Source organism: Pagrus pagrus, assembly GCF_965226575.1.
Source record: "Pagrus pagrus genome assembly, chromosome: 18".
Classification (NCBI taxonomy): Eukaryota; Metazoa; Chordata; class Actinopteri; order Spariformes; family Sparidae; genus Pagrus; species Pagrus pagrus.
In genome coordinates, this window is record NC_140202.1 from 22,001,274 (window position 1) to 22,029,269 (window position 27,996).

The 27,996-nt window shown below is 42.8% G+C and overlaps 1 protein-coding gene across 2 annotated transcripts; it reads right to left on the minus strand.

The window, feature by feature from the left end:
* Positions 1-187: 187 nt before the first annotated feature.
* gna11b (guanine nucleotide binding protein (G protein), alpha 11b (Gq class)) lies at positions 188-27,980 on the minus strand. 2 transcript variants are annotated; one of them, XM_084382206.1, is made up of 8 exons: positions 26,347-27,980; positions 13,984-14,168; positions 12,165-12,319; positions 10,131-10,259; positions 9,015-9,143; positions 6,201-6,330; positions 5,906-6,059; positions 188-5,192 (listed from the first exon to the last, which is right to left on the minus strand). In XM_084382206.1, the coding sequence occupies exons 1-8, from the start codon at positions 26,480-26,482 to the stop codon at positions 5,002-5,004; spliced, it is 1,209 nt and encodes a 402-aa protein (XP_084238332.1). In that variant the 5' UTR covers positions 26,483-27,980; the 3' UTR covers positions 188-5,001. The 2 variants fall into 2 exon arrangements, with proteins under 2 accessions (XP_084238332.1, XP_084238331.1); XM_084382205.1 differs by lacking the exon at positions 10,131-10,259 and having other exon boundaries at positions 26,347-27,963.
* Between the last annotated feature and the right edge of the window lie 16 nt (positions 27,981-27,996).

Here is a 27,996-nt window from a genome sequence, read left to right on the forward strand (position 1 = left end):
CTTTAAGGTGCTTTTTTTATAATCTGAAAATATTTCACAGCACCTCCAAAATCCTGAACCAGTCCTACAGCTCCCAATATCACACCACATTTTCTGTTCTCTGGTATTGCTACTGGGTATAACTTCATAAAAAACACAAAGATTTTATATTTTTGATCATGAAACCCACTCAACACACACACCATGAGCAAGTATAGGAACAAATTTATTTCAATTTAAAACAGATACCTTGTCATTATGTTTCTCTCTTAGAAGGCGGCAATGATCATAAGTCATGTTCATGTTTGAATGAGGATCAGGCAACAGTGGTTGAAACAAATACATGAAACACATAAAAAAATATGGCAAGAGTTATGTAAATCAATAATCGATAATAACCAACTGATTGAACCCCCTTCATCAAGGGCTCTGCTTCAATGAAAACATCAAAGCCCTCACTTCCAACACAAAATAAACAGCACATGCAATTATAATTACAGTTTCTTAAAAAACAGCAGATTATCTTTTAAATCTTTAATCTTAAATACAGAATAAAGTCTTTGTGTGTACTTAATCATCTATCCTTTTAGTCTCCGGTGTGTTTTATTTAAAAAGGGGGACCATCTCAGGTGGTGGTCCTTTGATGATGACCACAGCGTTGGCACTTAGAGAGAGCCTGGCTCTAGAGAGAGTGGGGTTGGCACACTCAGTATAATACATAATTTACATTTGGTTTACATACAAAAGAAATAAAGAAAAAAAAAAACAGCATTTTATACACCACTACACAATTGACCTTCAGGTTTCATTGGAGTGAGGAAAAATAAATCAAGTGGTCCTAAATAATAGTGTTCTGGTAATGTTTTTTTTAACGTTTTTCTTTTTTAAAATCATACAGGAAATGAGAAACACACACAAAAAAGGGGGGGGAATGAGATTTTGAATATGCACCGACTCCGCGCTGATCGATAAGTTTGATTCCACTGACCCACAGGAAGGGACGTCGCACGACCGCCTCAAAGCTCACAGAGCAAACGCTCCGAGAAAACAACAAGGGGGGGGGGGGGCCCGGCGACGCCATCTTTCATTATTCAAGGCAATGAAAGGCAATAAATAAGCGTTGTAGTGAAAAACCAATCTCTCCACTGGTCGTTGCTCAAAAACGGACAAGGATGAAAGAATGAGAAGTTTCATACAAAGACTGCCTTCCCTGCTTTCGTATATGTTGAGATTAAATGTGTCAACGAAAGAATAACAAAAAAACCCAAACACACACACTGTGCAACACCGGGCTGCTAACACACTACCAAACCCACACTAACAGCCAGTCAGCCCTTCACCATGTGCCAGAGTTGTAGTGTCAAGTCTAATAATACGACATGGAAGTGAGCTGCACTCGACACACAGTAAATCTTAACACGACTACTGATAAATACTTGGGTATCCATACTGGTATATCGTTCCACTTAAATACTGGCATCCCGACCCTCTTTATGACAGCAGTCTCAGCGGTTGGCCGTCTGCTTCTTCCGCTCAAACATTAGTGTCATTTTCAGCAAACAAAATGGCAGTTAAGGACCACACTGGCTTTTTTTTTTTTTTTTTTGGATTATATATATTTTAGCCCCAGTAACTCGCTGCTAAGCTCAAGGTTTTTCGATCGTTTCCACTAACTTTTCAGCAGCTTTGTGGTTTCTGTTAACAAAAGCGGAATGGATATCAATTACAGTCAAGTTTCAACTCAAACCTACAAGTTACAACTCAAACTTCACTGGCGTGAAACAGAAACCAACAGCTGCATTCAGAGTTGGGGAATCACTTTTATAAACTGGAGAAACGGGCATCGATAAAGTGTGAGATTTCGTAGTTAACGGGTTAAAACATGCAAAGCCAACAGCGTGGTCATCACTTGGCTATCAGCTATGAGTCAAATACTTGGGGAGACATGCAATACTTGTCCTGGTAGTAGTGTCTGTAGTGATTAAGTGTTTCTATACTGCATGAGGTATGACAGGTAACACTTGTGATACCAATCAAAAGGTCAGAGAGCCAGATACTGGGTCCACTTCATTCAGCAAAAAGGGCCAGATACATAAAGAAATACATAAAGGAAACTGCTTAGTGTTGGTAAACTCTCTACACACACCTTACATTAACACCCTGCCTATACGTCTTATAGCACATACTGCAAGTAATCTCCATTTATAAACAAGGATTAGTAGTGGATGACTTGGTTCACTGTGGTCCTGTACTCCACTCCCCGCTGTCTGATGCCTGATGCACTGTGATAGCCCTTAATGAGGATGAAGGATAAGTCACCTGTAGAAAAGGTCAAAGACCAAAAAAGTATATCTGCACTTCACTGGCACTATCAAAGCAAGCCTCAAAAAACTGGAAATTAACAATGCAAAAAACCGACAACAGAATTTTTTGTGTTAAATTACAAATAGCAAGCATGGACCGCGTGGGTCATCAATCACTGATAAAAAAAGTCCACCTACGTTCGTACTGTACATTTTTCTAGGTATGCGTTACAGCGCTGCGTCTATAAACCAAGAGGAAATACAAGTTTCTTTTTCTTTTTAAAAAAAAAATAAAAATAAAAATAATGAAAACAAAACAAATGTGAGGGCTCCTAAAGAAAACCAAACAGTATTATCATGGATGGAGATGTGATGGCAAGTACAACTGGAAATGTCTCAATAAGAAATAGAAAGCAGAGATAAAGTCCTTACTATACCAGACATTCGTTTTTTTTTTAGTTTTTTTTTTACAGCAGTTCAGACTCAAGTAGGCTCCAGCATGAGAAAAGGAGCACTTCAACATGACAGAATCAAAAGCAGTCAAATTATCAACACCTTCAAACCTGGTCCATAAATTAGATAAATAAAAAAAATCTTTAATTACTTTAAAATCATCTCGTCACCGTACTGTGAAGATTTTCAACCAGCCCTAGTTAGTATACTCCGGAGCCAGAGCTGTTGCAGTAGTGTGGAGTCGAGAGGCCGGTTGGGAGGAACCTCTTTTCTCTGACTATTGCTCCTTCTGCCGATCATTTCCTCAACACCGCTCAGCTCTATGTAGTCCTATTAATCAAGTGAACAAAATCCATAATCACAGTATCACTACTACCATAAATTCATAGGAAAAAACTGTATGCTAATGAAAGAAGTTGATACTTTTTTTTTTTTTGTAGTTTTTTCGCTGTTTGTTTTTTGCCAAAGATGGTGTACCACAGAGCGTTTTTTGTACAGGAGTGTTTTGTGTATATGTATTTACAAACAGATATACACAAACAACATTTGCAGACTTCAGAGTGCGTTTTTCTGTGAAAGGTTCGTAGCCCCCCTCCCCCTCCTCTCACCACTCAACAGCAAGCAATCTTTATATAAACAAAGTGACTATACAGTAAAAAAAAATTGAAAGAAAAAAAAAAAAGATAAAGTAAACAGAAGCACTTCCTAATGTGATGTGTCACCGTCAGGAAGTGTGTCTGATTGGACGGCTGAGTGACGCAGGTGTGACGTCATCAGAGATGTTACCGCGTGGGTTCCACTCGCACCCCCCGGGGCGGCGGGCGTGCGTTTCATTTACAGCTTTTATTTTGTTGAATAAGCTACTTGCAGCCCAGAGCTGCAGCTGTGCTCTGATAAACGCTGATGACATCACACTCCCCTCCACATCTGCTTCCACCAATCAGAGCAGAGCCTGTGTCGAAAGCAGGGCCCTCTCACCCGCTGTTAGTGTTTTTGTAATAAGGGTGTCGGGTGGTGTTATCAGTGGAGCCAGATGCTGTGAAGGTCACATGGAAGATTGTCCCTGTGAGTCCAAACAGAAAACATCTGGAGGAGGGAAGCGATGTGATTAACTTAAACATAAAACACAAATCCCACAGAAATCTTTAAAGGATACTTAAGTCAAGTAAATTTCTGGTTGCTTCTTTTTAGATGTCTTTAAAAGTTTTTATAGATTTTCTTACCACTTCTTATCACCGTTCCTTTGAGCCGTTATTTGTTAAATAGAAGTAGACGTAGCAACAAATTTCTATCATTAAAAACATTTAAAAAATCTCAGCAATGAACAGATTTCGATTAGCTATGTCTTGCCCTCTCGTGCTTTTTGTCTTAAGTGTGTTTACATATGCATTTACTTCATAATATATATTTCTATTTTTTTTTGTTTTGTTTTTTGTTTTTTTTTGCGATTGCGATGCTCACACCGGTGGGTACATTCATAGATGCGAGGTGGAGACAGAATCCTCGGCCCTGTCCCCTTGTGTCCGGTGTGCGACCTCACTTCCTGTCCGGATCGCTCTGTCCCAAGAAGAGGAAGAAGATGATGAAGAAGAAGAAGAAGCAGCAGCAGCTCGTCCTTGGTTGGTTTCAGGAGATCCAGTACTCACTTCTTGAAAACACTGAAGGAGCTCAGAGAGGACACGACGGAGGATCTGATCTCACACCGCTGAGGGTCAACTCCAGAGGGCCGAAAGGGGTTTCACCAAAACACAGCTCCTCGCTAGTCAATGCTGCCCCAAATACACACACACACACACACGTACCACGCACACACACACACACACACACACACACACACACACACACACACACACACACACAAACACCAAATTCCCCTTCAGTCACTGTACAGCCCGTGTGAAAGGATTGTGTGCCAGATGAAATGTGCCAGAGCCAGCAGCCAGAGCCAAATCTGACACGTGGAGCAGCTTTGGGAGGAGCAGGGACTCTGACACAACAAGCTGCCGAGCGAAGGAGGAAGAGAGGGCGAGCTTTGGTGAAAAGAGGAGGGACGGCGGTTTACAGGTGGGAGGATTTGTGGATGTACTGTACTGGAAAAAAAAAACAACAGGAAGGGTTCTGTTGGTGTGTGTGTGTGTGTGCGTGTGTGCATGTGTGTGTGAGAGCCGGCAAGGTGTGCTGTGTAATGCATGTGGAGTTGAGCGCACACTCCCGGAGAGGTGTGCATTTGTGCAATGGGGAGGAGGTGTGCGTCGTACGTGAGCCCTCACACCAGATTGTACTCTTTGAGATTGAGCTGTAGGATGGTGTCTTTGACAGCTGCAAACACAAAGCGGATGTTCTCAGTGTCCGTGGCACAAGTGAAGTGAGAGTAGATGATCTTGTCGCTGTCGGGGTTTAAGTCCACAAACATCTTGAGGATGAACTCCCGCGCCGCTTGTGCATCTCTCTGGGGACCTAAGATGTGAAAACACAGACGAGCACATGCAAACACTGATTTATCTATCAGGATAAAAACGGCCGTTCAAAGAATTAGGTCGACAATTTTGGAAAATCCTTTCATTCACTCCCTTTCTTTCAAGATTTAGATGAGAGTGCTTGATACGACTGTCATGTCTGCGTTCAGTTTCAGCTTTAGAAGGCTCGGCATAGCAAAGGATTGGGACTGGAAGCGGGCAGAAACAGCTTAATTACCAAAATGCAATTGTTTGATTCATACATAAAGGGTAATTTAAGAATATCAATAGGTTGATGGTTTAAGAGGGAGTTGTGTGCTCTCAGCAGTAGCTTGGTACTATCATACTTGTACATGAATCCACTGGTTAAAATGGGAACTCACAAACTCACTACGAGTGGGAACGCCGGTAGTTATACTCCCAAAAAGTATTTAAAAAATCTATTCAATGTTTTTAAAGGGTGCTGCCGTCTGTCCTCTGGGCGGAGAGAAAATACATACAGCACTTAATGTGTCCAATACCAAGCTCCCTTTCTCACGAGCCTCTCATATGCAAGATATGCGAGGGGCGGGGCAGCTTTCTCAGTCTCAGAGAGCCTGCTCTGACGACAATGCACTCGAGAGTCGATGTAGACAATTCATGTTGCAGCAAATGCAACGCGTCTTTTGCACACTCACAACACACACACGCATGCCAACATAGAGATGATCTCACCATCGAACTCAGGGAAATAGTCCACCAAGTGTGAGTAGGAGATCTTCTCCTCTAGCAGGTCCTTCTTGTTCAGGAAGAGGATGACGGAGGAGTTTTGAAACCAGGGGTAGGTAATGATAGTCCTGAACAGAGCTTTACTCTCCTCCATACGGTTCTGGAGCAGAAGAGGAGTCATTTTGTTTAGTTTCAATTCAACTGACATGTCTTGTTGAGATTTCACTACAAATAAAGGCACATGTAATACTGCTTGTGAGATAATTGTGTTTAAAACATGTTTTTTTTAATGTCCACCCACCTCGTTGTCCGACTCCACCAGGACCTGGTCGTACTCGCTCAGCGCCACGAGAAACATGATGGAGGTGACGTTCTCAAAGCAGTGAATCCACTTCCTCCTCTCTGACCTCTGACCCCCGACATCCACCATCCTAAGGGCAGGATGGAGGTGAAGAGGGCAGGATGACAAGTGAAGAAGGCAAGAAGGGGAAAAACATTAGCATGTAGCTCATGGTGGCCTCGTTCATGTTCAGTTGCAAACAGTCGTTAAGGGCAGTACTTTGTTTATCAAAGGAGGTTTTGAATCCATCAAGATATGTATACTGGACTTACTAAATTGCGATGCTTGTTTATTCTATTACTTCACATAAATACTGAATTATGACTTGCTTAAAAAAGGCGTAGAAGGCAGAGGAACTATTTTTTCTTAGCAGATTTGTCCAAAAGACATTCTCTGGTGTATATCTTTCTGAAACATTTTCAGCACATGACCCAAATATAAAGATATAGTCTCATTTGGGTCCTGATCATTTGTTTGAAAAAGGACTATTCTGCAGTCCTATTATCTTCATTATGAGCAAACTTGTTTGGGGAAAAAAACAATCAAAACCTGATGGATTCAACACCTTAAGAAGAGGTTTAATAAAAAATCAATTCACAACTTCTGAGGCAGAAGTGGGAATATGCTGTTGTCCTAAGTATGTGAGTCACGCGTGCCACCACAAAGATGAGAAATTCCCATTTAAGACAGATCAAGGATCAGATTTTAAATGAATGCCACTCAGTTTAGGAAATTATTTAGTGTGTCACAATTTGTTATCAGTTCTTTGGAGCTTCTCCACACATAATGCAGTAGTTTCTTTTTACAGCTATTAGGTATTCTCCGTAGAAGTTTATATAGCACGCCCTTCTCCTGAACTCATTATACAAAAGAGTCCAAAAGTCTGAGACCACCCGCCAAGATACTTCTATTCTGCATTTGTTCCGAATGAAATACTATTTACTTTACTTATGATAATTGGAGTATTGCGTTTTACATTTTTGCAACTCTTGAATCTGTGATGAAGTTGCTTTTCTATCTCTCAGGGAACTAAGCTTGATGTACTGATCTTCTCATGATAGTGGTCACTCTGGGTGTGCCTGATCGTGCTTCGGATACAACTGATTCAGTTTTTGTAAAGCATTTTAGAGTTACATGCATTGCTGCCTTACACGACATCTAGCCATGGTTTGACACGGACATTATACATTACAAATACACCTACATTGGACAGTCTTTAATATAATTTCTATACTTTTTTGAATGTTTATTTTGTTTTGAGTCTTGAAATGTATTCATTGGTTGCAATTTGACTTCCGACACTGTTTTTTTAAATCCTCAAACTATTATGACAATAATAGTGATTTTCAATGTGGTGTCAGACTTTTTGGCCCCACTGTATCTGTTAACAGCTACTTATACTAATTGAGAATAACAGGCTTGGCTCAACATGAGGTTTTACAGTGAGGATAAGCAGCACTGGAATAGACAGGTAGCTGTGCAGCAGATTGGTTTGTGCATCTAAACAGTCTCAGAAGGAAAGAAATGCTCGAGTTCTTAAATTGAGTGGCATCCATCTGGTCATACAAGGAGTCAACATTACATCTGGTACTAGATCAGCCTGTACTTGTGCTTATGTGATACAGTGAAAGTGGAGGGTCATTCATTTCTCTACCAGACAGCTTTCACAGCCTTCCCTGGTGTGCGTGATAAAGCACCACATAAAAAGGACTATTTGGAATCGCACTTGGAGAAGACAAATGGAGGAAAATGGAGGAACATAAAACGAAGGACAGGACGGACAGAGGACAGGAGGCAGAGTTGATGAAAAGATACAGTGGGCACCTGTGACAGAGGGATCCTTTTCATGGAAGAAAGACGACTGCTACGTAACCTAATGAGAGGCTACAAGCTGAGAAAATTACATCTCAAGAAAATATATATTGTCCTAAGAGATGGACTAATACTGCGAAGCAAAAACTGGCAGGAAAACTTTGGCTGGCACTCGTTGAAACCATTCATGAAGAGCAATTGTGGCTAAAATACTGACTGGATTCTCAGAAGGTTTCAGTTGTCCCGAGGGTCTCTTTGACAAGGTCACCCTTCGCTCGTCAGGGAGTTAAGGTCCCAGTTTCATTAAGCCTTCATTTGTGACAACTGATTCAGTAAAAATCTTCCCTGTCAGGAATATCTGATGTCAAACTATTATATAAATGGCATCAGCACAATTTAAACCCTCACTTTTTGGCCTTTGTTGCACCTCTGGACCAAAGGAGCAAGCCTCCAGACCAGATTCAACATGGTCTCTGAGAAAGCTAGTCAAATTCACAATGCAAGGCTGCCTCCTGGTGGTGGCCCAGTCCACTGTGGTCCACGGAGACCCAGGGCCAATATAGGCCCTGCAGGACCTGCTGCCCAAAATAACATTCCTCCACCGCGGAGAGGACGACCTCGTTTCTTCTGCCAGCCGGAGAGGAAAGGAGGAGAGGAGGAGGAAGAGAGGAGGTGACCCATTTACAGGGACCGGGCACCAGAATGTAGGACTTTGTGTTCATTAGGGGGTTGTGTTATGTGTGGTACGATTGCTGTTGGTGGCAGGAGGTAAAAGAAAGTGTAGGACTATGAGGAGACTACGAGGACTTCAGTTTCTATGATTGGTCAAGTTCTTTCTATTAAGAGGGAGGACAAAAAATGTGGTTAAATGGGGCGTTGGACAAAAACACATCAGATGACATATGGGTTAATGATCTCACAACATAACAAGGAGGGTCTGAGCCAAAACAGGCATCTTTCTACCTGAAAATGATGCTTTGCAAGTCGAATGGGTACTCTATGATTCCTGTAGTTGGGATGCGCACCCTGAGCACATCCTGCTGAGTGGGAAGATAGCTGGAATCTGCAATACGATCCAGATCGGAAAGATAACTACAGGCAGGCCGGTGCGGGGGGGAAAAAAGAGAGATAAAGAGAAAAAAAAAAAGACAGGAAAACAGTTATATAAAGCGTGACAGGCAATTACCGCAACCCCCCTGCCATTCCAGGAAGTGTGGATGAGTCCTGTTGAGGAAGCTTCACAGAAAAGGCCACATCTCAGAAAGGAAAGGGTGTTAGTCAGTGTCACTGCTCCACCAACACTCTGCCAGCAAACCATGTAAGATTAGCTTGAAAAAGTGGCTTTGTGTTTAACTTGACTCTCTTTTTTTTAATGGCCAAAATTTGCAGTGAGGTCAAGTAGGGTTGTGGATTATGTCACAGACAGTGAGGTGGCATCAGTGACAGTAGTAGCAGTGACCTCAGCAGCAGAGACGGCAGCACCTGGATTAGATAAAGAAGGTTTACACAAGTATGATATCAAGGACAGCAGGAACAGGACCAATACTTTTTTCTAAATGTGAATAAAAACTTAAAATTCCTTTGTGTTTTAAACCGTGCCCAATCAGCTCCCTGATTTTTTAACAAGTTCCTGGAGAGTCTTTGACATCACCATCTAATCCTTCTTCATCTGGCTGCTCCCCCACATGCTTCAGTGCAGCACGTCTGGCCTTCGTGTCTATCCTGGAGCCAGAACCTCAGCACAATTGTGAACACAAACCACTGATATCTAATCAGGTTAACTAATGTGGCCCTCGGGCGCAGCATAATCTTTATTTCCCTCTGTAGGACAACACGGTCTATTCAAACAAATGTGCTCTTGCTGAGTAACTTTCCCCGTAGTGACGTGAGCTTTTCAAGTTTGTAATTGTGTCGTAATTGCACGCTTGCACACTTACAAAAATCAGCTAGCAAATTTATATTTTTGGGTCCATTCATATATAAGCCCTAGCTTGAGTAATGTGTTAATATCCTGGCAGTCATCAGTGGTTTCTGTCCTCTAACTATGGTGATGCTGCAGTCCTGGTGCCACGGGGGTACCTGAAGATGACGTTCTCCAGGTCAAACGGGTACTCTATTATACCCGTGGTGGGAACACGGACCCTCAGCACATCCTGCTGGGTGGGAACGTATCCCTCCGCAGTCACACGGTCTATATCGCTAAGGTAACTGGAGATATACATCACAACAGTGTGGAATAGACATTTTCAATGATTTCTCACTCACACACTTGCAAAACAGACACAGAACTTACATGTTTATCATGACATATTCTCAACATAACAAGCACACCTGCATGAATGCTGACATCAAACTGTAGTACAGCAAGTCCACAACCAGGGGGCCACTAGAAAGTGAGTCAAGTGCTGTTGGCCATTTAGCTCGAGGTCACATTATATTACAAAGTAACTATGACAAACACACACAACCACAGAACAGGAGGCTGGTTCATTTGGCTACAACATGGTGAACACACAACGGGTTTACACACCATGCCAATGTCTTTTAATCTGAGGTTAAGAGTCAGTTCAGACATTAAACACAAAGCTCAACTAAAGCTAAAATAAAATCATTGTTTTTCAGCCAAACTGTAGGGAGTAAAGACATCAAACCTTAGCTGAAACATTATTTGAATGTTAATCATTTGTTTAATACTGTTCACAGATGACAGCATGTAGTTCAAAGACAGGACTGTGGCTTTAAAGCCACTCTTCTGCTCTCTATTAGCTGGTTGTGACAGTATGAACCCTCAGTTGCGAGGAATACTGACAACAAATTTTATCATCATATACTGCAGATAATATCATGGTTAGGGATGGAACGATAAAAGATTTTATTGCGGATCGTGGTTATAGAATATCCTCTCATGAACGACCTGAAAAAGTTGTCTAGCTTGCCGTTGTACACTCCTATATTGGTTTCTTGATTTATTTTGAATTGCCTAAGCCTTTTACCATGGCTGACAGCATGGCTTTCACGCTGTTTACCCACAAAAACAAGTTTGGATGCGAGAAAATACTACAAAAACCAATATATACCTTATATTTTACGATTATTTATTGAAGATAAGATAAAAGAAAGGTGTGTCCCATCTGTGATGTAATAAAAATGTCTGTTTCCCAACAAAATGTGAGGTTTAAGTCATTCTAGTAGTGCAATTATAGGGTTCATTTGAAAGTTTAAAGAATATGTTGAAAATGAGTAGACGATGGGTTTTTCATGTAGTCCCATGCCTAACACAACACTGAATGAAATGATTTTGATTTCAATCGATTTTCATCTTCAAATTCAAAAGGAAGTATCTGCGATCCCTCCCTGCCCCATCCGGCACCCTTTGGAAGAACTTCTACAAACAGCTGACTGGTATGAAGGTCACTCCAACAGACAGATTTGAGAAAACAAACTTTTTTACAAACTGCATTTCTACTTTTCTTGTTGAATCCCAAAGGGTATTATTTGAACTTGCCTAACCTTAACCTACAAAAAGCCACCAGGATAAAGTCAAGTTGTTGTTTTAAAGACACATTTAATTGTGGATTTGGAGAACCACGACACTTCTAACAATAACCAACAATTAAAAGCCCAAAAAACAATGGCTCTAATACCTCTGGCTTGCAGAGTTTGCTCAGTTGTGAAATAGGCTGGTGAATTTTGAAATGTGTAACCTTAAATCCCATGTGGACACAAGACTAATGCCCTGCCCTGCCCTGCACATGTTACAAAACCCTTGAGGTAATTATACACAGAACATACACACAAAAGCTGTCACATACCACACATCCAAACACTCCCTACTCTGAAAACAACTCCCTGACACATGCAATTAAAGGTTTACGATCCAGACGAAATCATTACAAATTCTGATTTTATATCAACTGAAAAACAATCCTATAAGAGAACAGCACAGTTAGTTATAATTACAACACTGGATAAATTAGTATATTTTCCCAAACCAGGATCACAGACATTCCCTCATAAATATTACACAAGCACACACACACATTGTGTCACACACAGTCACACAAATACCATTCTTAAATCCTAGACAGAGATCACACACAGACAGAGACGTACTATTTAGTGGAGTCAGAGAGCTGGTACTCTCTGCGGCGGTCGTAGGCCTCCTGGATCCCTGGGTCGGACCACAGGCTCTTGATAGCTGCGATGTAGGGGTGGTCGAACCCGTTGATCTTCTCGATGTCCACCTCCTTCACGAGCATGGCGTTAGACTGGAAAGACACAGGCAAGGGGGGAAAAAGGTGAGACAAAGAGCAGAAGGAGGATAATGATGAATGGGAGTGAGCACTGAGAGAGATGACAGGGAAAACAGAAATAGACTGAAGTCACTTATTTCTTTACATTTTCAGCGAAGATATTTCAGATATCTGTAGGTCTGTTTGGACCTGCGGGCTGATCCTGACCACCCACATCTTCTACTTATTCTAAAGATGATGTTTCTGCTAGACAAACTAAATGCAAGACTTCTTATGCAAGATTTTTCCCTCAAAAAGACCTTAAACATGCAGTTGGTCTAACTGAGACAAAACACAAATGAAGGTTGACAAAATGGGCAAAACAGAGGAGCATATTAACATTTATATATATGAAAATATGACAGACATTAGACAGTTAACTGTTCATACCATGTAACTTTACAAAAGATATGTGGGAATTAATTGGACTATGCTTCAAGTTTAAAACTCAAAAGTTTGTCTTTGAAAATGTAAAAAATGAACTAATGATTCAATGCAACACAGTTTGAAACAGATATTATGAAACAGATATTGTTGTCAATTAAATTACACTATTTTGCTTGTAAATATCTCCTCATATTCCTTTATTAAGGAAAAACACATAATTTAGCACATGATAAGCTACTAAATCTTGAATTTAGGAACACAAGTGCTCCTTGGGGGAGAGTCAAGCCCTGACATACCGCTTGCTGCCATCTGTTGTAAATTTCAAACTCTATACAAAGCCTACATTTTGCATTTCCATGCATTAAATCAGTGTCAAATGACCTACCGTACATGGATGGTATTGAATTATCATTAAAGATGTGCTTGCAAGTCGAGTCTGGACATTTTATTACATTACTGGATTTTATTCCATGTTCTAGTGTTGTTACATTTCCAGTCTTCTCATTAGGAAATGCATTACCCAAGAAAGTAATAATCTACATTCTTGGGTTATAACATTTCCTAACTAGAAAACTCTGTGATTTTGTGTAGGTTGTGAACAAACAACAATTTAACATGTTTCTTCAAAATTACATAAATATGGGTCTCTAAATCATCTGCGGATGCAACAGTAGCAATCATTGTTATTTCTGGAACATGACATCTGTTTGCTCAATATTTAGGTGACTGTGCTGCTCATTCTTAATGTGGACCAGTATTTCTAAACACCGGGCCTTGTGAAGGAGCGTACTGGTGGATTTCTGTCCTACTGAGCAACGGACTACATTCACCTTGATCACAGGTGTAAATCGGTCCTCAATTAGAGGTTCACAATAAAAGACCAGCAGGACTCTGAGGACTGGAATTGAGAACCACTGTAGCTTACAATAATAGACTATAATTATGTAGTTGTATTGTGCCCACACCACCACTAACTAGTTCACTTTCAGTCATCTGAATGTATTAAAGGCACGTCTATGACAAATACTAACAACAAAAAGAGTTGAATATGTCTTGTGTACTGAGGCTTGCATTAAATACAGCCCATTTCTGATTGCGCATGTAGCTTTTGGTGTTTCACAAAGGCATATGATATGAAAGCACAATGCAGTGTAGACATGAAACCTTTATAATGAAGGGAATAAACTCTGGGATGAATGACCACCAGGACTTCAAGAATGTTTCCTGCTTTTACTTCTGTGGTCAGCCCTTACCCGGTTCTGTTCAAATTTGTAGGGGATCTTGAGGGTCTCAGTGGCGCGGATCATGGACTGCATGGAGGTGAAGATGTTTTGGTAGACAAGCCGGATGAAACCTCTCTTATCTTCGTCTGAGTACCCGGCTCCATGGATGATCCTCATCTGCTTGATGAAGGTGCTCTTGCCACTTTCTCCCGTACCTGAAGGAGGAAAAAAGAGAGGCCCAGAGTTAGACACAGAGTGAGACATCATGGAGAAGCAATATAAGGTGTGGCCTGTTATCCAACACAGAATATAAACTATGTTGGCCAAAAATACAAAGAAACAGGAGATAAGGGGTGTAATGTTGCATACAAGCTTTGTAAACCAATCTGGTGAGATGTGTGGTGTTGTTTCTGAATAATTTGCCGAATACACTCTACACACACAATACAACATCACATTCATTACCAAGAATATTGAGCAGGAGATATACGAGTGGTGAGACACTTTCTGCCTCACAGAATGAGTTCAGAGAAAACATTTAAAGAGAAATGGCATTCTTCATAGAGCTGTGACGATAATTGCATGACCACAATACCGCAGGGTTGAGCTTTTTTACTCTCATCACCTCATTTTAGTATTTTCATTTGAGATCAGAGCCGTCACACACACATGCCTAGTTAAGACACAGCCACCGATTGGTTGACAGACTCATCAACCATGATATTAACAACTGTTTTTCAACACAGAGGACAATCAGTTTTATTAAACAAAGTCTCCAAAAAGACTATGGTTGCCCCCCTAAAGGCCTGAGTAGACATTTCGTTAGTCGAATCATTGCATCTTTGTCTTTCTTTGCAGTACACAGAGCAATGTAGAAGCCACAGCATGGCAAGCTGTGAACAAACTGAGTCTTAAAATCACAAACCAAGAACCTAACTGCGATTAAAGCAAAGGGTGATAGAAAAGGAAGTCAGCATGACGTTGGACAGTCAGAGGCCAGTCTGTTGGCCGCTCCGACACTATCTGCTCCAGTAATGACTGTCAGTAAAGACCGCATTTCTGGTACAACCTCCTCTACTGGCGTCCACTAGGTTTGAAGTGCATACAGCAAGTGGGGATATGTTACTTTTTCACCGCAGTATGAATACCATTACAACCATTATTCTACATAAAGCTACAGTGTTAAGTCATGCATATATGCAGCAGGAGAGATGAAGGTTCAATGAGTACAGATCATTTTCTTTAGCTCTTTTTTGTTATACTATGGCTACTTTGTGTATTTCAAAGTAGCGATGCAAGACTTCAAAACATCAAACATCAAAAGTCACACAAACGGCACGAGAAGCAGTGTGACAGTGCTTCTGGTGAAGAAACTGATCAATTTTCATGGATGAATCAGGCGACAGATTTGTGTGTCAGCACCGCTATTACTATTTTCCAGTTGATTTACTAGAACATTTACTCTACCCCAAATTAGGGATATTAATATTTAAACATTAAACAATCAATTGCTGGAATTTAACAGATTAAAAATGCACCGACAATCAGACACGGGCACCAATAAATCAAAAAGTATCTTGTTACAAATTACAAATACTTGATTGTCAAATATATCCAAATAAAATACAAAATGCTGGTATGAGAAAATGCATTTAATTATAATAAAAGTAATTTGAATAAATAAAAAAAACACCAAAAGACATTCTATACAACCTGATTTTATGACATTTAGTAGTCTTAATATGGGTTGGATTTTGTCCGGCCAGTAGCTGAATAGGAGCTCTGTAATTCAAATGAAGTCATATTTTGTGTAATTTAATTTATTATCAAGTAACTTTGTGTTTACGTTAGTCTTTTAACCCCTGATGTAGCCAACTCTGATTTTGCGTCAAACACAGATCGTGTCATTGGTAAAAACAGGCTTCTAATGGAGAAACATCCAACATATTTTATTTATTACTAATGATAAACCAATAATTGATTTAGGCAGCCAACTATCAAGCTACATAAGAAAAATGCTTAAAATTTGCATCCCTAACCCAAATGTACAATAGAAATCACATATACTGTGATCAGGACTTAATTCATTTTGCCTAGTCCTATTAGGGCGCTAGTCGCTGCCCCCTCCAATTAGTGGACAACTCATTCTGAAATCAGGCTCGTCATTTCTGCCAAGATGATGACAACAAGCCAAATCTATGACCCGAGACAGATGCTCCATGAAAGGCAAAAAAATGACCAAAAACTTTGATGCCAGCTTACGAGATCCAAGAACATGCTGCAGTCAGTTTATGTTTTTGATGTTTCATTAGTATTCATTTATTTCCATTTATCAATAAGCAAGGCAAAAACAGCACAACCTGGTACAAACGAGGCTTAATACTTCCTCTCGAAACTCGATTAACGTGGGATGCTCTTCTAAGTAAGTTTGACGCATTATGAAATCCCTCCGCTGAAATTCCAAGTTTATTAACTAAACCGGTTACGACGGCTAACATGTCAAAGCTTCTTTGTCCGCCGTCAGGATGATATAACACAGTTTGGAAGGCGAATGAATCAAAATAACGTTTCCAGGGAGAAGAGGAGAGTGGGGTGAAAAGACGAGCTAATTTAATGAAGATGATTAAGACATCTTGCCCTACATTCAGGATCTAACACTAAAGCGCCTCTGCCAAAAGGTGACGGCAGGGGTCGTTGTCAAAAAGGCTGCATTCCTCCAGTGATCCTCCTCTGCCCTCCTGAGTCCATATCTGGCTTTAAGATCATCTCAATTTTTCAAGTAGTGTCAGGTTTCCAGATTTTACACATATGGTGAGGAGCTCGAGAGAAGGCTTTGGATTACAGGCGCACATTTTAAAAACACACATTTGTTCAGCTTCTAATGACCAAATCCTCCTTGATTTCAGTGAAACAAAATCACAATCTCTGCATTGAGTTTTTTTTTACGCTTTTCAAGACCTGCAGTGATTGCCATTGCTTTGGGGGGGGCTTTGTTGGGCCTAACCCACATTTCACACTAGCCTCCTATGTTCTACATGCCCAGAAACACCGCCCTCAGGCCACACAAAAAAAAAAAAAAAAAAAAGAGCTGATGGCATTTCAGTCCTCCGTGAAATCAAAAGGGATCCAGCACATCCATAATATCTGCAAAACTGAAAGGGAAAGACGAGGAGGAAAAAAAAAAACACACACACACACACTCATCTCACCACCACCTACATTCAAGGTTTTTGAAGAGCAGCCATATTTCCGTTACCATAGCAACCCCTCCTCTGTCTCCCTCTCTTTTTCGTTCCTGTGTTTTTTTTCCTTCCTCTTTTTTTTCTTTTTTTTTTAACCCCTCCCATCCGCCCCTTCTCTCTCTCTCTCTCCTCTCTTTCGTAGCAGACAGTAAATATAACTGTGAGCCCCTCAGGCTCGCTCTGTGCTCTTCATCTTTTGGCGTACCACAGAGAAGAGGGGCCTTGGCTCAACAGAGTCTTTTTTTTTTTCTTGGGGTGGGTGGTGGTGGGGGGGTGGGAAGCTGGTCTGAGGTCAGTACCAGGGGGTTCCTAACACCAAGGACTGTAAAAATGTCGGGAGAGATAGCAGCTTCTCCAGTGATGCGGGAAGAAATGCCTTAATCTCAGATAGAAATTTGGGGATTCAACACTTGTGTCCATAAGGGGGAATATGACCCTCCTCCGTCTTCTCTTCTAACAAAAAGTCCAATTTTGGAGAACAGAGACTAGATAGACTAATATCCCTTTAAAAAAAAAAAAAAGGCTTGTCTTTACAGTTTCTCTTTCCATTTGCTACTACAAACTGGTGCCTGCGAGGTAGTCGGGCCTGATAAAAAACTGTGATTGTCAAGCTAACAAAAGGAGCAAAGTACAGAGAGCGTATTCTTTGTACTGGGCCGTAGTGATAATGTCCTAGTAGTGACTGCAGTTTGCTTCAGCAAAGGAGCAGGAGGATCACTCTCCAGCTTGATGTCTGATTTATTTCTCGTGACCCCGTCACAAGATCTCCCTCCGCTGTGTTCTCTTAACTGTCCCTCTTTCACCAGACAACACACTACGAGCCTCTGTCTTCCCCTTTTTTCCTCTCCAGATTGCACCACCACCAGCCACAACCATTTGCATGCCCTCACCAGCTCCCCCACCCCCCCACAAATATACACTCCTCCTCCTCCCCTTCGTCACAACCCCTCCCAACCTCCCTGAGGCTAGAAATATGCCTCTCCATTCTCATCCCTCTCTGTCAAGAATTTTGGATATTCATAACTAGAATCCATCCATTCTTTTTTGGTAATGACCTAGAAAAAGGAGGTCACCTTTTAATAGCTCGCACACGACTTGGGTTTGATAACACTTTCTGTTCCAGGTAGCAATGAGCGTGAGAGAGGAATAAAGACACGAGAGCTCGGATTGTGCCCCAGTGCAATGGAGCAAAGTACACTACACAGCCCACACACCGACGCCGGTCCATTGTGGAGCCGAAATTAAGAAGAGCTTGTGAACTGAAAACAGCATGTAAATAGTAACAGCTGTCCGTCATGTAAAGACGCTTCACCTGTATCCTCCGCCGCCAGGCTGGCTTTCATAAGCCTTTACATAACGGATCAGCTCATGACACAACACCTGATGGACTTGACACACTGCTGTCTTAATGCAAGCAGGTTAGGTTGAGCCCTGGTTGTCGCACTGTCAGTCGATCTGGTTACGTCTGTGTGTGCAGGGTCTGCCTTCTTCACACCGCCTGCTCATTTTACTGACCGGCCACTAAAGGCCTCGTGCACAAGCATCCCGCTAACCCCGGCTTCCCTCTGCAATGCCTCTCGCAGCTTTCCATGAACAAGAGACAGGGATTATCAGCATCATGGCTACCCTGCATGCAAATACACTCAAATATAACGGTGCATTGGTATGAAAAGTGTTGGCTTATCTCGGTTTATGAACTGTCCTTTCAGGCAGCGCGGTGCAATCCAATCTCAGCAGAGAGAAGAAATTTGCATAGACACAGCAGAGGTTCAAATATTATCAAAAAGCTCAGAATTGGCACGAGCCAGGCGTTAGCCGTTTTATCAGCGCCCTGGAAAGATACTGTGTGAATCAGGCAGTCACAAGGCTAACCAAAATGTAGCGTGGGTCTCCATCCTTCACTAAATTCATCTTGGAAACTGGCCTCTTTCAGGCGTACAAAGGAAAGGGATTGAGCCAAGGCAGCCTGGAGCTACGCAACACACACACCAGCTGCCTAACCAACTGTGGACACACACGGATCCTGTGGTCAACCTCAAGGCATGGATGTTACCTTCGCTGTGATGGCCCATTTTCTTTCCTTTTTCCTGGACAATGCAGACAGCGCAGGAATGGAGCGAAACACACACGAGCATAAAGACAAAGGGAAAGAGGACCGTGTCTGTTTCAGCTCTATTGCAGCCTTCTAACATGTGCTGCTTGCTGTCAGGTTTGACGCACAACACTATGCTGCTTTGTGCTGATGTCTCTGCATCTGCTGAGTGCTCCATGTGCGTGGGTGTCGGAGCTGTAAATCGAATATACATGCTATAGCGTGCACTGCACGTTATACACACACACACACCTTCATTTGACCACCTTAGGACGGCTTTGTCTGTTCACCAGTGAGTATGCGTCGAGTGCTGTTCTGGTCGAGTGGGTGTGGGTGAGCGAAAAAGAAAAATCCAATACAGGCTTTACAAAAGATTTGGAGCAAGCAGCAGTATTTTAGTCTGCAATACACACACTGTGCTTGGCCGCTATGAACTAAAAACAGCCAAATCCTAGATGTTGACATTATTTCTTAAGCCGCGGCACTTATTTTAGGAAATCTCATCATGGAGATTCTATGAGATAACATCGCTCCGTGTCCACACATGGGCAGAACACGTTTATCATACATCCCTGCTGCACTGATTTTCACACCAGCATTCACAAGCCGAACATCCTCCAAAAAAGAAAAAAAAATGACAAGTGTGAGCATCGTCTATCATTCAAAATCCAACTTGAAAGATGAAGTGACAGAAGTTGAAAATCACAGAGACGTGTGGGCTTTACTGTACACAGCAGCTGGTGGGAGTAAACAGGAATGAACATGCCACCCTGTCAGCACAGAGAGGGCTGAAGACACTGGCAGCAAACAGAGAGGCAGGCCATGTCCCCATCCTGTCTGGGGACTGGGGTAGCGGCGGTATGTGGGACAGTCACCATCTAGCCTCATTCACCCCCATATCTCCAGAGAACCAGCCATGACCCCATTTAAAAAGGAGTGTGTGTGTGTGTGTGTGTGTGTGTGTGTGTTCATCTGTGCACTGGTGAGCAGCATGAGCGGCTGTGTAAAAGACACCATGTCGTGGAGAGAGACAAAGAGTGTGTGCGAGGCTGGCTGAGGTGAGGAAAACGAGCAGAGAGGGGAGGAGTCTGGTTGGATGCGCTGGCTATGATCTGCGATGGAGAACATACTGTGTGTGCTTCACTTTGTACATGTAATTTTCTGCGGTTCAATTTTATAAATAAATCAAAGCGGCCAATGGTTATTGCACTGGGTAAGATAGATACTGCATTAAACACCTTCTGCAATCGGGCTTTATGAGATGATCCAATATGTGGTCCTACATACATGACACTATATTGTTGCAGTAATCCCAAGGCCTCAAACATAATTTTACCAAAATCTCAAACCTTCTCATCACCTCGAAACTAGTCTGACCCACCAGATGTAGACTGTGGGTATAAGCTTGCCATTGACCATTTTCACATGGTGGCCATTTTCCTCTGACATCACGCTCAGGGTGGGAAGCTTAAATGTCGTACTGTTGTGTTCCAGCTTGCAGGTCATATAAACATGTGAATGGGTCAAACTGTTATCATTTTACTGCTTCCTGATTTCTCAGCAACAGAAAAAACAATGGATAATGGTAATCAGAAGGGAAATCGGGACATTCCCAGGTATTGGTAACCTTTTAGCTTCCGTTAGACATCAGCTTACGTTAGCAATCAACCACTTTCTGGCTTACGTTGCTGTTTGACGGTGTTATACAATGGGATAGGAAAGCCGTAAATCACTATTGACGCACTGGATGTAATCAAACATTAATGTCAGCTATGTGGTGGTGGATTTATAACGTTAGCTAACGGGTTACCAAATGTGTAGTTTTAAATATGGCCAGATTCTCTATCCATCATATTATCAGTTGCTGATCAATTGGGAAGTGGTGAAATGATTCGTCAGCCTCCCAACGTTTACACAACTTGAAACCTGGAACACAGCAGCGTAACATTATCCCAGCACTGAAGCTTCTCACCCTGAGTGTGATATCAGGGGACAATGGCCACCAGGTGAATAAGGTCGGTCAATCGCAGGCTGTCTGTTACGGTTTTCAAAATCCTCACCTCCACTGTACACAACAAAAAACAACAACCTCAGAGCTAACCCAACAATAACCTTGCTGCTAACTGTACAAACCTGAACAAGCTAGCTGTTACATTTCCTCTTACCAGGATTTACAAACCCGCCACAACCTCTTCTCCCCTATAGCAGAATAATAATGGCCGCAGCCACAGCACAGACATCGCAAGACTTTTTTTTGCAGCCGTAGATTTATTAGTTCCATCATTGTGACTGCACTCCTGCAAGTAAAGGGACAAAATCTATCATTTTTACCAGAGGGAATATAACATTGTTCATATAAAATCTCCAGTCATAGAAGCATCTTGGTGAATGATGACTGCTAGCAAAACATTTCTATTCACAGCAACGATGTGACTCCATTTACAACAACAATGTGCTCAGAACGACAATATATATATATATATGGCTGAAGTGTTTCTTAAGGAGCGGCATTAACAATATCCGTTCTGGTATATTTTTCTTCAAGCTCCACTGAGAATAAGCGACAGCTAAGTGTACTAGAGATTGGACTGACACATGCATGTCTGTCATTAAGACACGCCAAAGACATGTGTGTGAAAAATTGGAAACATTACATAGTTAAGTCCACCAGAGAGAGGTTTATTGTTCGACTGTGAACATGTGTCACCCAGTGCATGCCTTAGTCACAACTCCCTAACAGCCTCATTCAACAAATCTTTATCAAAAACGCTAATTTCACATGTAGCTCTTTATCAGCCGAGATATCCTTATCAGACTTTCTAAACTCTCGCACATTACAGCAGCCTGTCTCATCACGATTTCCATATTAAAAAAGCATTAGATCCAACCATGATAAAGAGGATTTAAGTAATAACTGACCATCCGCATAGCTCCACATTCACTGGCATTAAAAGTACTGTGCTCTGACACACACACTCACACACACACAAACTGCTGAGGAGTAGAGCTAGAAGATCCCTATTGCCATATATGATCAAAATAAGACGGCTTGGCAAGAGAAGGAAGGTCAGCAATAAACATCTGAGCCTAACCCCTGATCCTCTTCCTGGTTCAATCAAACTGTTCCTCTAAAGGATGTCTTAACCTGGTAACAAGACGTACCGCTGAGACGGGGAGAGGAACAAGAACAATTCAATCAATGAGGACTTGGCAAACGACTGTACATTAGACCTCTGCCTGGGATGGTGTACAACCGAGCCATCCACAACACTTTGGGCATTCCAGCCAAGTTTTGCCCCTTTTTAAAGCCCTTTCTTAAATGCTGATGACCAAAAATGCCTTCAACACGTCACCGAGGTTTTTTTTTTTTAACTGATCATCAGAAATTACGTTCTTTATATTTCACGTCAAATACACTTTTTTATAAAAAAGAGAATACAAACTTATACATTGACACTTTGACCTGGAGCTCACAGTTCACCTCGGTCAGCACTTTAGGAAACCCTAAAATGTTTTGCCCTTCCATCTCACTTTACTGACCGTTCGTTCGCTCCAGCAGTTCATTTACCCAATGCAGCAGGGGCCACAGCTCCTGGCCCACTGTGTTTTGACCAAGTAGAGGCAAACCACTGGTCTGTGGAGCAGGAAGCTGGCGGTATGGCCTGATATGGCCCTCAGTGACAGGCAGCCAGACTGTGGGCATTGCTGCAGCCCTGGCAGAGTTGTTATTTTCTGACCATGTGGCTAAAAGCTTGAAGATTGTTGTAGCTTTCTACCTACAAAACTAACCATAACATTCTCCCTCGTCATATTCTTGAGCTTCATGCCTGCGTCTGGCATAAAATGTGACCAAACCTCATAACTGTTGTCGAGACATATCTGTTTTGGCAACGCACCCTGGCTATATCGTAAACTCTGCCAGGAAGAGAGAGGGAGAGACAGAGGGAGGGTGGACCTGAACTAGTGTGAGAAAAACACTTTGTTTCGGGAAATGCTACAGGCAGCGATGGCGGTAGCGTCAATATCAATCTAGAGATCAAACATTTAGCAGATTAATCAATTAGTCAGGCAATCTGCAGTTATTTTGATGCATCATTTAAGTAATTTTTCAAGCAGAAATGCCAAAACGCATTCTGGTTCCAGCTTCCTAAATGTGAGAATTGGCTCCTTTCTCTGTTTATATAAACAGACTACTTCTGCATGTTGGCCTTCTGGATGGGCATTAGAAGCAATTTTAAGTTGTCACGTTAGGCTTTAGGAAACTGTAATGAGTATTGAGTATTTTCTGTTTATAACATAATGCAAGCTAAATCAATTTATTGTATAAAACTAGCTGCAACTTGGGACTACGAGCTAATAACATCTTTGCTTGATAATTGACTTAAACTGGAACGTTGCCGATTTTCAACCAGCTCTGTATAACTACAATGTCGGCAGTATATACAACTGAACAATGTTAAACTTCTCTCCATTTTGCCTGCACCCAGAGCCTCCTACTCTAAAAAAAATCCCCTAAATTACGTAAAATGCATCATCTGGAGGATTTCAGGGCTGTTGTGTCAGCTACAGATTGTACTACAGATTGGATCGAGAGAGCAAGTCATCACTCTCTCTCCTCCTGGGATCAAATGAGGGGCATCTCAACAAACTCCAGATCAAACTGTCAAAACATCCAATCCTGTTCACCGTCTATTGTTGCCTCAAATGTTTTTGAAAAACATATTTTAGAGAACTGTTTATCTGGAATACATTATTGTGTGTTACCAGCTGGCCGCCTGACTGTTTCCTGTTTCAAAAAACGGATGACGAGCCAAAACCAAGGACTGCCCAACTCGGCAATACTTGGGTTTGTGGTGCAGTGCATTCTGGTTGTTGCAGGTTTTCTACCTATTCAGCAAAAAGGAATACCACAGCCCTTTTTCTATGTTTTCTTTGGGCATGTAGCACCAATTTAAAATATGTTTTCGTCATTCTACTGCATGGACAGCCCATGCAAGGGCCATTAAATAGTTATTTAGTTCTTGCTGAATCATTTTGATCAACTAATCGGTAAAATCGTTCAGCTCCTCCCTACATCACTTGCTGCACAAGAAATCAAGACGCATGGCATCAGATGTGATTTGAATTGTCATACCTTAGAAAGAAACTGCATGCCACCATGGTAAAATATTCCAGCACTAAAGCTACAGCAGTCTGCAGAAAGAAATTATGTGCAACTAAAACTGAGAATATTTTGTTAGAACGAGCTGTTGTATCTCCTATACATGCAGTGAACTGCAGGGTCGCTGGTGACAGAACAACTCCCACAACATTCAACTGAGATGGATAAACGTCCAGTACTCAAAAATGCAGCTCGGTATCACTTTCCCTCTCCTTTAAATTTACACTCGATGGAAGGTGGCGGTCAAATGTTCATAGACAGAGGTTGTCTTCCTCCTCCAGTGAGGTGTGGAGAGGCAGGCGGCTCACCGAGGGCCGTGGGTCTGAGAATAATGCCAGGGGATAATAGGAGTCAGTGACATCTCAAAGTCTGAGCAGCGGATGTGTTTAACCAAGCCTATTAAGACCTGCGCTAATCCTGCCTTACACGTCCTTATCCGGGCGTCCACTGACAGCCTTAACTCACGCAGGATGGGCCACTTACACCTCGACTGATTGCGGTTCTTGCTTGCTGTCGGCCATTCACACATTGACATTTTTGATAGGTTGTTTTTTTTTTCTGCTGTCAAAATCGGGGATGTGATGGAAATATCAAAACACCCCGAATCCTGAAATCAACCCAAGCCTTCATTGATCATCTGGCAAGAGAAAGTGCAGCACGGGAGCGAACCGTTTCTAAAAAACTGCGACACAAAAAAAACAAACACCTCTTTTAACCCGCTCACCTTGGCCACCAGGTACAATAGAGCAGGGATTTAAAAACGTATGACAGGGAACAGAAAATGTCCCATCAACGGTATGGCTCTGGTGTGGCCTACTTCTTCCGAGCTGAGGTATTCAGCGGGGAAATGAAAGGAGACACACATGTCAAATAACCAGGGCTGCTTTAGGTTGGGGAAGAAATGGGAGCAAACGTTTTGAAACTAAGCATGCAACCTAGATAATCCTAATTGTCCTAAAAATGGACACCTGCTGGGTTTTTTTTTCTTCCCCAAGCAGTTGTGTGTTGTTTTAAACGGCTGGCTCGTCACGTCATGCACACAAAATACATGTTGTACACTTGCAAATAAAGCAGAGCCTATTGTTCCTGTTGGTGTCCACAGAACTATGAATCAATGCAGCACAGAGCAACTTATTCAACAGCAGCTCCCACCTGCCCACACACCAGCTATAAAAATAGCTAACCTACTCAGCTAGACTACAGGATGAGGGGGCAAATCCCTCAGTATGCCTTGCCCTCTGGAAGGGTAGATTTGTGACACCGTGTGCACACTGATAAATACGAGGAATTGATAAATTAATGAATGGGACAGCACGGTAAAGGTTTAGCTGAGGCACCTGAAGCCTCATCCAGTTGTACAAGTGTTATGCAACCTGGTGAAAGCAACAGTGGAGAGCAACCCAAAGCTTGCTGCTGCTGCTGCTTCTCCCATTATCAAGTGACCATCTTCACCTTCCAACCAAAACCACAGTGGCTGCTTTGAAGCTGACCAATTGATTAAGCTCGAGGGCTGGTCAATAATGTCAAACTGGCCCACTGACAAGCATGTGGTAGCCTGCAAAAAAAAGGGTGACATCTTAGTAACTCCCGATGTGACCAAATGGGCTTGTAGTCCTGCACACACCAATGCAAATATCAGAATAAAGAGACATCCTCGCTGGATCCTGCAGATATGCACCTGGACGGGCCGGCTAACCCATTTTTAAACCCGATTTTTGGATTTCACGCCATGAACGTTGCTCATACTGCAACAAACCAGGCGTCCAGCTAGCAACCTTAACTAGTAGCATATTTGCTAGCACTGCCAAGAAGGCCCAAGGAGGGTTAGTTTCCCCCCCCGTGTAACGACGCAAGACGTGACAACAGCAATATATGTGAGAATAAAGCATGCCACATACCGAGGAGAAGTAATTTCAGCTCTCTCCGGGAGTCTCGCTTGTCTCGGCGGAGTTGTTTGTCAATTTCTGCATTGATTCGTTTCGACTCCTTCGCCTCTTCGCTCAGGCAGCAAGCCATCATGGACTCCAGAGTCATCCCCTCTGGTTTTGGCAGCCCAGCTTAGACGGGACCCGGCAGCACTAGCCCGAACCAATTCAGCTTATCCCGAATCCCCGGTGCTCGCCTCCCCTCGATCTCAGGCGAGGAGGTGGGTCTTGTCGGGCTTTCGGACGGATGGGATGGACGGGACTTGTGGTGTGTGTGTGTGTGTGTGTGTGTGTGGTGGGGGGTGGTGGTGCTGGTGGGGGTGGGGAGGGGAGACTAGCTAAGGGGCCTCGCTGTCAAGTTGTCCCCCCCAGCCGAGAGCGACTGCGACTTCACCCGGGTGTCTCTCGGCAAATCACGGGAGATTCGGACAAGGGGAGGGAGTCAGGAGACGTTGGGGCCTCCCCGAGATGCTCTGCCTTAAAAAAAAAAAAATTTACTGTGACGGCAACAGATTAGCCTCTTTTTAATACCTTGCTTTATAACATTAACCCCCCTCTTGTCACTTCGGTGGTTCCCAACTCTCAACTGGTCCCGATTCAATCTTCACAATCCGTCAGAAGTGGCTCAAAGCTGCAGTGTCGCGACATCCAAAAAAAAAAAACCGTTTATATCGGTGCAGTCTCTCCAACGGCTGGCTAGCTAGCTAGTACGCGCTAAGTCAAAGTAGTAGTCCTCGCTAGTGAGCTAACATTAGTGTGATAACCCTTATTGCACTATCCACGCCGCAGCACTGCGTCCGTTTGCTAAGTAACTACATTAGCCGACGGTGGCTAAAATTACACGTAGCGGCTACGAGGAGCTGCCTTTGCTAGCGCCGCTAGCTCGCCAAACAACGCCTCGGCTAATGTTGTGTCAACCCGCAGTGATTGAAGCGGCGGAGCTGGTTGAAGGAATTTGTCCGCCTAGCTAGCGATAGCAGGGCAGCACCCCATCACATCCCGACTCATTTTTTGACGCTTTTAGCTCAAACGCACGGCTACGAGCGCCGCCTGAAAGAGAGGAGGAGGAAGGGGGTGGGGGGGGGGTAAAAAAAAAACCGCGTGCCGGACCGGCGGCTCTCGCCACGAAAATGTATTCGCTGCAAACAGCTGGCTTTCGGGGGGTAAAGCTCGTCGCTGGAACAAGGTCGGCACACACACCAGTCTGATGCCGAGCAAAGAGGAGGAGACAACTGTGGTTGTTGAGTGACAGACGGAGAATTGCGTGAAACAGGTTTGTGACAGACCAATTGAATGAACGAGGCGGGTCCGCGGGGTGGGATCTGACAAGTTAGGTCGATGAGAAGATGCAGTGTGAATAGATTTTCAGCTTTTATTCATCCTGGGGTTTGCGTGCGAGATCACCGCAAAAGAGATAACCGCCTCCTGCGTGCACAGTTTAGTGCAAAGACATATCAAATGCAGCTGATCATCAACCACAGAAGCTGATAAATCCCCCGTCGCTTCATCGATAACCCCGCAGAATAACGCGAGCAGCATCAGACGTGACAAATGACTGGCGACGACGTGCGCCGCGGCAGCAGCGACATCTGGAGGCCGCGGAGCGCAACTGCATGTAACATC